This window comes from Meleagris gallopavo, chromosome 29, assembly GCF_905368555.1.
Source record: "Meleagris gallopavo chromosome 29, MGAL_WU_HG_1.1, whole genome shotgun sequence".
Classification (NCBI taxonomy): Eukaryota; Metazoa; Chordata; class Aves; order Galliformes; family Phasianidae; genus Meleagris; species Meleagris gallopavo.
Genome location: NC_139432.1, coordinates 3342573 through 3357348, shown reverse-complemented (window position 1 = coordinate 3357348; position 14776 = coordinate 3342573). Strand labels below are relative to the sequence as shown.

At 41.2% G+C, this 14776-nt stretch overlaps 1 protein-coding gene across 1 annotated transcript in view; it reads right to left on the bottom strand.

Annotated features, from left to right (window-relative positions):
* Positions 1–6162: 6162 nt before the first annotated feature.
* The window catches only part of ZNF652 (zinc finger protein 652), a 25472-nt gene continuing 16858 nt past the window's right edge, over positions 6163–14776 (bottom strand). Inside the window, exons 3-6 of the mRNA XM_085211161.1 lie at positions 12725–12872; positions 12310–12425; positions 11088–11232; positions 6163–10671 (exon numbers count right to left, since the gene is read on the bottom strand). Coding sequence (XP_085067287.1) covers positions 10160–10671; positions 11088–11232; positions 12310–12425; positions 12725–12872 — 921 coding nt within the window. The 3' untranslated portion in view covers positions 6163–10159. The remainder of the gene's footprint in view (positions 10672–11087; positions 11233–12309; positions 12426–12724; positions 12873–14776) is intronic.

Here is a 14776-nt window from a genome sequence, read left to right as displayed (position 1 = left end):
TTAGAGCAATAAACATTTGCTGAGCAAATAATATTTGTTCAGTATCAGAGAGAGGAAAAAAAAAAAAACAACAACCAACAAAGCACCACCAAAAACCAAATGGTCAAGAAAAGAGAACAAAAGTCCATTCCTTGCTTTTCACTGCATGGGGTGACTTCACCATGCATCCAAATCTGCAAACCCGCCCAGTGAAGCAGCTGGGACACGACACAGAGCAGGCAGGTGTGCTCAGTTCAGGTCATTCCAGGTCTCCTGAGGTTCCTCCAACCCAGGTTTCAATTTTGTACTGGTAATAATCCCTAAAAACAGACAGAAAGACTCACCAGAGCGGTCAGGTAACCATCCAGCAAGAGACAAGAATCCCACACCTTTTCCATCTTGTAAATGCTGGTTTTAATGGAAATAAGTTATTAAATAGGGCAAATAAAACAGCCGTGCTCTGTACCTCCCCACAGTCACCTTATTGTACTCATGTGGTCAGGGGATGAGTACGACTCCAATTTCTTTTTAAAGAAAAGTGAATCAAATGTCTAACTTAAATTCTGGCCAAGCTCTTCACCCACTGGCTTACAGAAGACTTACATCTGCCCTCTTCTCCACTAAGTACGCATATTTCCCCCCTTTTCCCCAATAAATGTGCACAATTTCCCCTTCTTCACCTAGACAGAGCTGTCATGTAGTTCAGACAACCTGAAAAACAACTCTCCCACTCAGAACTTATTCACCAAAAGCTCCTTTCTGTCTCTACTTAAGCATCTTGAGGAAGAAGTTTTACATTAAGACTAGTAGTTAAGAAAGCATTTACAAGATTAATCACCATTAATGATTCATGTAACAAGCTGCCATAATATGAAGGTACAACAAGGGATTAAAAAGAAACACCAAACTGGAACTGTGCAGCTCCATATAAAACAGAGCACTCAATATGTTCTGTTCTATATAATACTTAGAAATCAGGAAACACAGGCAACAAGACAGGGCTTTTTATCAGGTAGGATAAGCTTCTGCTGAAGCAGTGTAAGAGAGGCACTGATAGTGCTATCTCTGCACACTACAGGTCAGCAGAATCTGCTGCTTTAACTGCTCTCATGCTGCCAGGCCGGTGAGCAGAGCAACACATTCCTCTCAATAACTGCAGTCCTGTCGAATACATTTCAGTCATTCAGCTGGAAATCCTATTCTTTCACATGGAAGTAATTCCAATCTCTGTTTCATAATAAACCGAGCCTAAAAATACTGGAGAGCAGGACTTGCTGGGAGTTGGTACAGGAAAAGGAAGGGATGCCATCCAAAGGGACCCCAACAAGTTTGAGAAGTGGGCTGTGGGAGCTGTGCTTGTTCAGCCCCGAGAAGGTTGCAGGGAGACCTCACAGTGGCCTTCCAATCCTTAAAGGAGCTCATAAAAAACATGGAGAGCATCTTTTGACTCGGTCTGATAGTGATAGGACAACGGGGCATGGCTTTAAACTAGAGGAGGGGAGATGTGAGGAGGAAATTCTTTACACAGAGGGTGGTGAGACCATGGCGCTGCTGGCCAGAGCTGGGGGTGCCCCATCCCTGGGCTGCCTGAGCTGCTGGGGGGCACCCAGCCAAAGGCAGGAGTGGAACTGGATGGGCTTCAAGGCCCTTTCCAACACAACCATGCTGTGATTCTGTGGTTGCAAACCTGCAACTGGAATGGACAGTTAGATGACATGCTTCCTTGATGCTTTCTTTTCCCAGTGCACCTGTTCTTTTTCTCCCCCCTGGGAACAAGCTCATCTTGTGCCTGCTATCAACTTCAACTTCAAATTCAACCTCTCTGTTGACATACGATGCATTTTCTTTTATCACTCTCCAGAACCTGTTGTGAAAGAGAGCTGTAGGATGCCTTAACCTACTGAAATCACAGTTGCTATGTAAGAACCAGAGCCATTACCACACCAGAGTTTGAACAGGACACCGTCGTTCATTTTAGGTGTCCTGAGACCTTCAGACTATTAATGATACCTACCAGAAAGCTGATATCTTCATGCTCGGGCTGTCTTGGAAAGTATCAATTTTCAGTCTGAACTAATTTTGTTTATCATTACTCTGAGACATTGCCCATTGAAACACAGGCTGTGCTCTGTTCCAGGCTTACCTTAAGCAATCAATGTGTTCCACATTGTGAGATGGGTCAGATTCCTGAGCTGCTATTTTTCCTGTTGACACAGTAGCTACCATACAACCACAAAGGAGCTGACTCTTATCTCCTTTATTGTAATATACTCCATCTACTGTCTGAAAAACCTTGTGGAGGAAATTATGCAGAAAATCTAAAAAGAACTGAAAAGGAAAATGGTGATCCTGTGGTTAGGGCAATAGTCTGGATCAGAAATAACTCAGAACTCTGTCCCCAGCTGTCATTTGCTTACATAATGTCAGTCTCTCAGTTCCACATCTGCAGAACACGGATATTTACTCATCTGACAGTAATACACTGAATTTATGCACACAGGCTGCTCAAGTAAACACCAAAGGAAACCTTTAGATAAATGGTTCTGTTTTGCAACAATTGTCTTTTAATACCCTTCCTAATTTTAACACATCTGATGGAAAAAAGTTATCTTCCTGGTAAAGGTATTAAGAAGTTCTTACAGAAGGGAGGCTGAGAGTTTTAAGCATTGAGATGAGAGCACCTCAGTATTTTATATGGAAAGCAAGCAGACCGTTCATCACCTGGCATTGCAGGCTGGATTCCTGTTTGAGAACAAAACTGGCAGCTATTTTGTAACATGCTTTCTCAATCTTTCATTTTGCATGCTCTCAGATATGCCAACACACAGTTGCAGAGTTACTTTGCAGCTCACAATTCAGACGAGAACACACCATCCTTTAATTTTAACTCACAGATCCCACTCCAGTGTGCAGCACATGTGAAAGGTTGCCCATCACACTCCCTGAGCTCACTGCCAGCTGCCCCTCGATCGTTACTCTCAGACAATAGGCAAAACTTCAGAGCTAAGGCAATCTGAAGACGAAATTGCAAAATTCAGATGGTAAACATAAGCAGCACTTAGTCACAACACACTCAGTTACGTTTGGGCTGCATAAGCAAGAAGTGTGGTGTAACCAACAATTACACATCCTTACTGTTTGTCAGGTCAAGGTCACTGCAGGGCTGTCAGTCGCTTGATGGCCGTGCTGCAGCATTCTCTGACTTCACTTTGTGGACCTCTTATACTCCTTTTGCTAGCATCAGCTATCACTTGGAATCTCAATGCAGGAACTGTAATAGGGGTCCAGGAGAAGCAGAGTCAGAACACTTTAGCTTCATATATGCTCATCTCTCTTGTAATATGTTAAATAACTTTTCAGGTGGGGAAAACTCATTACTATGCTTTTTCTACAGCTGCAGCTTTTGAACAGAGCAACAGCCCTTTTTCCTAACCTTCCCAACAAGACATTATACCACTGCTGCTTTCAAACAAACACACACCAGGCTGTCCAACATCATTTGACAACTGATCCTGGAATTTCAGGTTGAAGAATGAAAGGTGCTACATCACTAAGCCCCTCTTACTACATGGGCTGCAACCTCAACTGACAATTAGCACCAAACCAGCTGCTGTACCTACTAAGAGCATCAAATAATACGTTACCAATGGCAGCTGAAAGAAATTAAATCAGACTTTTTGCAAAAATACAGTTACAAATTAAGTTTATTTTTCAAGCTTCAGTTGTGTTAGGGGAGAAAAAAACTGAGACAGACTGCTTCTGTTTGGAAAAGCTCAAATGTCTTTGGAAACACTGCCTGCTGTTTGTTCCAGCTGAGCTGCGGCAAACCTCAAGGGGACACAAAAGCTTTGTTCTTACAGTGGTTTCCTTTCTATACCTTCCAATCTAAGACACAAGAAAATGCAGTTCACCTGCAGCTTACCCAAAGGACCTTCTGCTTTCTTACCAACAAGAATTCCTGTCAAATCATTATGCTCCTGCAATTTATAACAAGAATGGAAAAGTCCCCCATAGTGAGAAACCACCTGTATTACTCAGTGACACAATTTATCCCAGTACTTCTAACAGTGTGTCTAGCAAGATTGTCTTCAGAGGTAATCACGTCAACAAAGTTAAATCTGAACAGATTCTGCACGTGTGCATCTTTAAACTGCATTTTAGACTTTAGCTCTTGCCCTTGATGCCTCTCCTTATCTTAGGAAAGTGCATTAATTCAGCAGCATATCGGAAAATCAACCGACCTCACCAGTCCATGAGAACCGTAGGGGTGTTTTCCCACCAGCCTTTATGTCTGGGTTTTGCACCCGGTCAATGGAGCTTGAAAGGCTTCGATGACCCTTTAGGAAACCAGACACCTAGCTCAGGAAAATGGAGATGTGCAGTTTATTGAAAAGACATCCTCTACTGATTACTGTCAGCGTGGTTACAAATGTCACCTTTGTGCAGAATCGAGATAAAAAAATATCACAGAGCCATGCTGTTGTCATATGGGTTGATTAAAAAGAAAAAGTAACAACAGTGTTCAGAGTTCTCCAAGCAAAAGATAATAATTAACGTTAATAGATCACTTCAGCAAGGGACTTCTGCTCTGCTTCCCCCTGGGCAGGTTTTTCAGGGCAGGGAATTCAAACACAAACCAAACCAAAGCAGCATTTGCTTTCTGGTGTAAAATATTCTATCATTTCTCCATTTCAGATGTGTTTGAAGTCCATACCATAAGGCTGTTCTGCTGGTGGTGTAGGGAAACAGCATGAAAAATGGCAGTGCAATCATGTACCACACAAATCTACCTTCGTGCCAAGTGAAAAGGATGAAAGAACTATTTAGCAGTATGATGAAACAGACTGTGAACACCAACACCCACTGCTGCACTCAGGGAAGCTCCATCTGACTGCAGTGTTTGTGTACAGAAATTCTGCCCCAAAAGAAAGCACTCTGTACACACATGGGCCATGACTGAGCACAAAGGCAATTCCCAATTTCCAGAGACATTCCATCAGAAGATGCATTTGCTGATTCTAATCTGTAAAAGCAGCAACGGATCAAGGCAGCAGGAGGATTTATTTGCAAGAAAAAAGAAGGACAGGCCAATTTTTAGAACGGAGAAAGAAAAAGAAAGCCTTCAAATCTTGATCCTCATTTGAAAAAGGCACAGCTCTGTCTGAATTTCTGAGAGCACAGGGCGCCCTCTGTGATCCACAGGGAACTTCTGCACCACAATTAATGGGAACAGGTCAGCTCAGGCTGAAATTATCGTGGAGAGCTGCTGAGTGAATATGAAATTAGAGTCACGGCATCACTAACCTAACTCTCATCTCTCATTCAGATTTATATTAGAAGCTTAAAAGCTGCATTGTTCTCCTCATGCTGCTAGGATAACCAGCTTTTATTGCCAACACGTGAATGCTAAGGTAGACTTCGGTATCTACACGAAATGCTTCCTTCCCATTGAATGTCTCTTTCCTTTGCAGTGGGTTTTAATTTTTCTGCCACGCCTCCAATACATCTACAATATACAGTAGTGTTTGTTCTCAGCTCAAATCCAAACATTAACTAATTTATACCTTCTTTGGTCAGCAAGACAGTACTAATTAGTGCCAGGTTACTTCTAATTTCCTTCTCTGTTATTAAGATTGAATTCAATTCCTGTTATGAAAATCCAATTTTTCCAGCAAAAATGATCACATTTCATCCACGTCGACACAGACTCTGAAAACAAATGAATCTTCTTCCCTACCTGCACCCTCTAAAGAACAGATCCTTTGAGTTGATAGCAAAGGGCACAGTTCAAACAAATCAAAACAAAACCAAATGGTCACAGAGGTACAAAACTGTTTCAGGTACAAGCAGAAGAGCCACTGTGGTACAGAGCAGATTTATTTGATGGAAGCTGGAAAGTGATGAGCCACAGAGGGCTGTTTAAACCTTACCACGCATGTCAAAAGTCGCACGGTGACAACTTCTGCTTTCAAAGTTGAACCGAAGAAGAATGACACCGTTTAAAAGTCATTAATTTTCACAGTACCTTTTTTCTACTTTGGAAATACTTAAGGTTTACTATGTGGGTCTAGAGAGGAATGGGATTTATCTGCTTTGGACTGATGAGCTTGTAGCTAACGATGGTTATTTACAAGTGAGATGTTCCTCAGTAGCAGGTAAAAAAAAATCCTCTCGAGTCACACATCATGGTGGTGGGTTTTCTTTTTTAATACTGCTAATTAATAGAAATACGAAAGCATAAAACAATTACTGAAACATTTTACAACCCTGAGGTCAAGTCCCAAGAGAAAAGAAAAAAGAAGTTTGACATTATTTAGTGTTCTCCAGTGCTGTATTTGCACATTGCTTTTATTGTTTTCTCAAAGGCCTCCGTACTCTGCAATTCATAATCAAACCAGAAATGTGTCGATGCAACGCCAGCTTTGCATGAATAGAAACAGCTCTGCACAAGAGACTCTCCACCTCCTAACAAAATGGGACTCAGCCCCATAATGGTCACACCGTAGGCCACCATAGTGCAAAGAAATAGGCAGTCAGTAAATAAATTACAAAAATAGCGATCTTGTCAGCTCAGGGAGAAACCTGCTCTTTCAGTTAACCTGTTTAAAACAGACTGAAAGTATCAAAGGGAAGCACTATCTTTAAACTGCATACTTGTGAGTTTTGCCTTCTCTCCAATACACTCAAAATTGCTATTTCATGCTCAAGAGATGCAACGGGGCAAAGGGAAAAATACCCAAAGGGATTGCAGTGCTGAGATACAACTAATCTCCCAGTGATAAGAGCCCACATTCAGCTCAAAGCACTCTTTCAAAAGCCCATAATTTGAGATGTGGTTGGGAACACAAGGTGAGTGACAGTAACTTTTGATGTGCACAGCACTACAAATTAGATCATCTACCAAGCATCCACGCTGTGTACATAGGAGAGCCAATAACTCAGACAGGCAAGTCAATACAAAACAGATAATCACCACACCTTCATCTAGGAAGGTAAATGAGCCTGAGATAGTACACTGAATAAACAAGCCCACACAGCCAGTGCCCTTAGTAAGGAAAAAGTGCAGGCTGCAGGACTAGCAGCTTTTAGAAAAGACACTGTCCTTTAAACAGCCAATCTCCAGATTGCAATATTAATTCTGTTCAATTCTTCTCCTTAAAAATAAAACTTAAGCAAAAGTTCCCCTTAGGCTGTAGGATGCTTTGGAAAACTAACGGAGAAGTCAGTCTCACCTTCCAAAAACATTCAAATCAAACCTGAAGTTGGGGTTACTTGTCCTTGCTCTTCTTGAAGAAAGCATTTCAGTAACACAAACCAAGCTTATGTGCTAACCAAATGTAATAAAGCTCATACAAAATATTATTCCTAGCTTGTTAACATGCAAAAAGTAGTAAACGCACTTGAATACATTCCTTAGTGTTGCACAAATTCTGGAGGTGTGCATACTTATGCAAATCAAAGCAGGAGTGAAAAGCCTCGGCAAACCTTACCCTTTGATTTCCAGACTTTTGTAACACCCACTTTCCTTTTTTGGTAAAAGATGTATTTTATAAAATATGACATTGCAACACTCCTAGACCAGTCTGTCAGCTTTCACTACGCCTTTCCCAGACAATGAGGAGAATCTCTTGACGTTATGACAGACTGTGAAACTGGTTAGAAAGTTTAATCTTCTTCCACAGAAAGGGATTCCTAAGTTTGTTAAGTCTTGGAAGAAAAACAGCAGGGATCATTGCTATGAACTAAACAATAGAGGAAAAAAAAAAAACCAAAAAAACAACCGTGTTCCAAATTTCAGAATTCTGAATAGCAGCCTAATATGGTAAATTTATTGAGAAGATCATTTTGCAAAAACGGAATACAACTGATTTTTAGCATTTAAAAATCATTTAATAATGGGCCTGACCGTAAAATAGTGGCACAACAGAAATGTAGGGTGCAAACGTGACATGGAATGCATAGAACCTCTGGGGCGGACCAGCCACAGTAAATACAACAGTTGTCATCACGAGTGTAAATTCACTTTTGTTGGCTTTTTTTTTTTTGCCTAGAAGATAAGAGATTGTATATAAATACTGTAGAGAAAACATTTAAAAAACACACTGTTTTATTTTTCAGAAATGCTGGAAGGGGTTTCAGCTCAGTCAAAAACGAATAGGTTTGTTGGGCCAAAATTGCCCTTCCTGGTTCCTACAGTTTGCTATGCATGTTATGGAAAAATATTAATGATTAGATGGTAGAAAATTGTGAAAAACATCAACTAAGGAACTAATTCTTGACAGACAGAGGACATAGTGTTTCGAAACACAGTGCTTAAAAGCATTAACTTCGAGGAAGTAACAGGAAGAAGAACTTCCACCATTTCTGCTATCTTGAAGACTGAAAAAAATCACTCCCACCAGCCACAAAACCCCAGTTCATTAGTAAGCAGAATGGTATGTTAGACATCTGTCTAGAGGATCTCTGGATCTACAGTTTGGTGGGATTAATTTAAAAAGCAGCTCAGAAGAGTACAAATTTTATAGAATTGAGAACTTGCAGTACGTTGCCTTGAGCATCTGTCTTCACCGAAGGTGGCAACAATTTACTAGATTGCATAATGCTGCTATACTTAGTTTTAGTTGAAGAGAAATACAAACCTGAAAAATTAATAGCTACTTGATGGTTAAAACATACACAGTTGGCATTCCAGCCCACCATCCCTGCACTACTTGTCAATTTCCTCCTCATTGCCTCCCAGGATTATGGAACAGTGACATGCCTACAATTCAAAGCTTCCTATCCTATAACTGTAGAACTTAGATTTGCCAAACATATGACTACAACTCCTAGAAATCATCCCATAATTTTATGCAGAGTATATTTATGGGATGGAGCTTCCCATGGCACATACACTGCTGTCAGCGTTTTCTCAACAATGCAACTGAAATACCATTGTCTCATCCAAACTGCTCACTCTTACAATCAACCAGTCAGAAACACTGCATTTATGATTTCACTTAATTACCCTCTCCTAACTCCAGGAATTCCAAAAAGCAATCTGAAGAGCAGCATTTGATAGGATCCCCAGCTTAAAATCATACCATGAAAAGCCATTAAAACAGGCTCTCCTACATAAAGATGCATGGTTGACTTGAAATCCTCCCTTTCCAGCCCATTTCACAGCTGACTCCAATTGAATTTAATGAAATCTGAGGAGGGAGAATACAGTATCTCAACATCCTTCTCCATAAACTCTTAACAGAAACTGTGGAAAGGGAAACTTAAGGTAGAAAAACAAAACAAAACAAAACAAAACAAAAAAACCCCACCAACCTACTAAAATAAATTACATAAAGTTCTGAAATCAACATCACTTTTGAGGCAACCTTTCCAGAGACCTCTTGGATTCCTTTCTTCTCTGAAGCACCTTTTGTTGTTTTAAGTTGTACGGTTGTAAGAATAACTTTAACTATAGAAGCTATATGCATCTTTTAAGAATCACATTTTGATGATTATAAAAATTTATCTATTATACAACATAGGTCCAGCTACACTGAAAAAATTACACCGCTTATTGAAATACATTTCATTTTAGAAACCGACTACTAAATAGGTCTATACAAAAAACTCTAAAATAATTTCTGTAGTAAAATAAAGAGTGTGTTAGGAGAGCTACACAAACAAGAAATTTTTTTGTCTTTCTTTATAATGCTCAAATATACCGTGATACGTGGCTGGCTCACTCCATAGCCGGCACCAAAAGCTGAAAAGAATCCATTACGATACACAGTGATACAATTAATGCTCTGTATTAATCTCACAGCCTTTCCGATTAGTACAAAGAAAACCAGGCCTCTCTCCTCTTTGAGGAGAAGTCCGGGATATAAAAGCAAGCATACCTCATCAGCTGATATGAAATTATAAAATTCCACAAGTCTCAGTATCTGAAATTTATAAAAGTCACCAGGAAAACACAAGCAAATTGGGATTAAGTCCTGTTGGTTCCCAGGTTCAAATGAGCACTGCTGATCCAACACAGGATTTCCTTGTTTGCTAAATGATTCAAAGGAAAAATCGGGACCATCTGCTGGGGGCTATGAGAGAGACGAAAGTCCTCATCAACTAACCCTCTGCACTTCCATGAGGGCATGTTTCCATGTGCATAAAGTGGGAAAATAGCTGGCAGGAAGCAAAGATGTTAGTGGTGCTGTGCTGAACTGTTTTTTTCTGCCAGGTGTCGCAAAAAGCTGTCCTCACTCTGACCCCTATGATTTAAAGGCTCACTCTTAAAAAGAGCAGGAGGAGGGGGTAAATGGGGAACGGGGGGAACTGAAAGATGATGTGGATGGTGAGGATGAGGATGTAGGTGAAGATGTGAATACGGATGGGGAATGGGGCGTGGAGGAAGTGTGCTCACTGGGTTCAGGTTGATTGGTGGGGTTGGGGCGGTGGGTGCGTTCACTACAGCAGGAACTGTGGTGGCAGAAGTTGTGGACAGTGGGATCTGGACAGCAGATGACATGTTAACAGGGCTGGTAACACGGAAGCACTTCTCCTTGTGTGCCTTGAGCATGTTGGAGAAGCGAAATCGCTGGCCACACACATCACATGGGTAGGGCTTCTCCCCTGTGTGAGTTCGGCGATGTCTCTTCATGTTTGGGCGGCTGGTGAAGCTTTTCCCACAGATTTCACAGATAAAGGGCTTCTCTCCTGACAAACATGGATATGGCAGTTGGTTAGACACTGAACATTTGCTAACACTCACTTCAGCATGCTTACACAAATTGTAGACTACAAAAGCTATTCTGACTGCTACCTTCAGCAAACAGATTCATCTGTTTCACAGAAGCCCCCAGTCTTTATGATATCCTCTCTCACCTTTGGATTACGATGGCCCAAGAAAATCTTCCATAAGGCCTAACCTCTCAGTTCCCCAGGCAGTAAATCACAGGTCTATAAACACTTCTTTTCATTTAACAGGAAGTTATCCTATTACCTTCTCCTTTCTGATTTTCTACGTTGGGTAACAGCTTTGATCCCAAATTCCAAGGGAGGGAATACAGGGCAAAAGAGTAGGAATGTTTCTGTCCTGCAGGAACCTGTACTTTTCTCTGCTAAGTTCTTACCAGTGTGTGTCTTCATGTGCTCATCAAAGTACTGTTTCATATTGAAGTCTTTGCCACACCACTGGCACATGAACTGTTTGTGCCCGATGTGGATGCTCATGTGGGAACGCAGCTGATACTTGTACTGAAACCTCTCATCACAGTTCTGCAACAGAAGGACAGCAACCGTGATATTCAGGCATCTCACATCAGGAAGCAAGGCAGTCAGAGGATAGCACTCAAACGTATTAAGTGAAGGAGGAAAGAATTCATCAATTAGCACAAATACAAACCCTCATGTCCTACAAATGCAGGACTTAGGTTACTTAATGACGGAAGAATCCGGCCTGTACTAAAAGGTCTGCTGCCACAGTAGTCTTAGCAAGGAGTACGGAATGCTTGCAGCCTTTATTTGACATAGCTGTTGGTAAAACTCTGGGAGAGACGTAGTTATGGCACAGTTATGGCAACAGAAAAGTGCTTCTGTTCACTTAATGTGCCAGTTGGAAATTCTGCAGCTTTGCCAGCTGTAGCTGTTGGACTACAGCACGCCTCCACTAGAGGACTCTGTTCACACAGCAAAACCAAAAGCAGCACACTAAGGCTTGCATTTCAGAAAGACAGATGGGTTTCCCAGCCATTACTAATTGGCATGAAGTAATCTGTTTTCCTACAAGGTCTGTGTGGCTGCAGTACTGCCATTACTATTTCACAGGCTGCTGGAGTTTTTCTCCACTTTGTGGACAAGGCGAGGCACTGGACCTGACCTGGAAGCAGGAAGTGCTCTGCACCAGGGCCTGCCTCCATCATGTGATATCCACAAGCATCCCCATCACATGATCGAGACGTTATCTGCTCTAAACATATGACTGGCTAAGTCTATCCCATACAGACCTCCTTCGTGGGGTCAGGCAAAGAACTACAGATCACAAATACACATGAATGCAATATTGAGATCCTCCCTCCTTCCAACTGGTGTTCAAATCCTGCTGTAGTATTTCTGTAGTGTTCTCGTTGAGAAAAACATGACAGCCAACCTTAAAAGCAAACCAAAAGCCTCTCAGTTTGAATTACTGTTAGATGTGCTCTGCCTGCTCTCCAAATGGAGAATAATTTGCCCCAAATTCTTGTGAAACTGCACCTCGTTTACAAGTCAGTCAGTTCCATTTTCACCTACTGACAGCGTTATTAATCTTATGTCTTAAGCTACCACATCCAAAAATACTCATATTCACAGGCTCACCTCACATCTGAAAGGCTTCTCTCCAGAATGCTGTAGGGAATGTACCTTGAGAGACATACTGCGCTTGAATGATTTCCCACAGGTTTCACATGTAAAAGGCATGTCCTTTGTGTGTGCTGCAACACAACAGGATGTTACAGATGGTCACTAAAATGCAAGTAGTTCTTCAGTCAAATTTCTTCTCCAGCACTGAGCAGGAAGATGATTAGTATTACACAGCTTACAAGTACATATACATATGCTATGTACACATTTTTTTGATTGTTGTTAATATTACAGACTTGACCTTTTAGCTATGGATAACGCTTGGACAACTGAATTTGCCTCATTTTTTGTCTCCCCCAAACAATTTTGAATGACAAACAACGAAGACATTTTGGGGTAGAACCAACAGAAACACTGATCAATAACTCACCAACCATATGTTTCCGCACATGGGCCATGGTGTAGAACTTCTTTTCACAAATCTCACAAGAGAATTTCTTTTCTGCGTATCCATGGACAATCTTGATATGCTCATGGAGGGACCAGAGTTTCTTGAAAGACTTATTACAGGAAACACACTGAATGAATAGGATAAATACAAGGAAGTTTACATTAGAAAGATTCAACCTTGCAGAGTTAAACCGTGTGTCTTCCTCTCATGTTGCAAAAGGAAACCCCAAAGAAGGCAAAATGCTGTGTACTGTCTCAGACTGCACTTCAGAATACTTTCACTGTTTCACAGCTGAAACAAATGCACTAAGAAAAGCCTGCAATTTTAATTAAGCAGGATTAGAGAGGGTGTTAACACACTGCATTTTGGTGCTAGCCAAAGAGAATGACAGCCTCTGTGCTTATTTCCAAAACACATACATAGTTGGATGCAGCCTCCAGGGAACAAAGCTGCAAGCCCTAACAGAGACTACAACTTCACAGGCTTTGATGCTGCTGGTAATCTAAACCCCAGCATGGGAAGAAGCCAGCAAAGGTGAAGGGGCCCATCACCATCTAGCTGTTAAGCCTTTCTGTCCACCTAACCTGGCTTTGGGAGCACCGTGACTCCTGAGATTGCAGGTCTACCTAACCCTTGAACTAGTCAAAGCACTCGCAGTCTGTTAGCTCCGTACAGAAGACAGCTTCCATCTTGCAATTATTGATCATGCAAGGAACCTGGCACACAGTTGGTACAGCATGTTGTCATTGCCATGTTTTACATTCTAACTCTTCACTTAGACACATCAGTAGTGCTGAAGGTCTAAAATGACTACATGCAAACAGTATTTTAAATCTCTTCCCACAACTACTGTGAAACATCCATTAAGTCAGTGATGAGCAGGATGAACAGGCTTTTATGTGTTTTCTTCCCAACGGTTCTTGCTAAAGACTTCATAAAAATCCTTGCACAATTCTGAAAATTCCATAATAATCTTAGTTTTGAAACTTGACAGCAGCCATACATATGAGGATACCAAGTAGTTTCATCTTTCAAGTGAAGAGGGAAGGAACTGTAGGTTGTTGGTTTTGATAGCTGTTGGGGTGTTTGGGTTTCCAGTACATCAATTACCCTTCTCCCCCAAAGCTGGAACAGCTGTATGCTCTGCACTGAAGAACTAACAAATATCATGCCTTCTGTCAGCTTGAGTTGTTTCTTCTCTGCATAAAGCAAGTAATGCTGCTTCCACAGTACTTGAATCTCTGCAGGCCTGGAGAATCTGGTACAACACCCACCATGCTGACTGCAAGGAGATCCTTTACCTCAGAAAGCATCTACTCGAAGGCATGTCAGGAACAAACTGCAGTGCAGGGCAGCTGGGGGGAGAACACAGAGTGGAACGGGACCCTAGAGAGCAAAGTAATGCTAAGAAATGATGAAAAATCCTTTAAGGTTAAATGAGTCCTTGAAGCTGGTAATCTACAATTTCACTGACGACCAGCAGCAAGCAATTCAGACCACTAACATTGACATCTACTACACAGACTCTAAGATGACAATGAAAATTCTGGGAAGCTGCTCATTTTGAAAGCATAAAAACAGAAATTATCTGGGAAAAAAAAAAAAAAAGACATATTCCATCACTTAGACGAAAAATACAGAGAATAGTCAGTCATATTTATCACCTCTTACATAATGTAGCCATTTGCGTTTAGAGAATTGTATCTCCCTTGACATATTAAACCCTACATTAATGTAACACTTTCACATCCCTTTACTCCTTTTGCCAAGTGTAATAAAAACAAATTTGCAGGCAGCTGTGAAATGCATTCCAAATGTTAAGCCTAACAAAAATAACTGCTGAATATATACTTATAGCAAAAGTGTGAAGATGTGTAGCAGTGCCTCCACCACTAGGAATAAATGGGAAGCTTCCTGGAGCTGATTCTTCTGGCACTGGATATAAAACAATTTCTACAACTTCTTTTTCTATTCCTTTGGACAAAGGAATATGCAACTCCTCAAAGGCCCATGGTTGCATGGATTATGGGA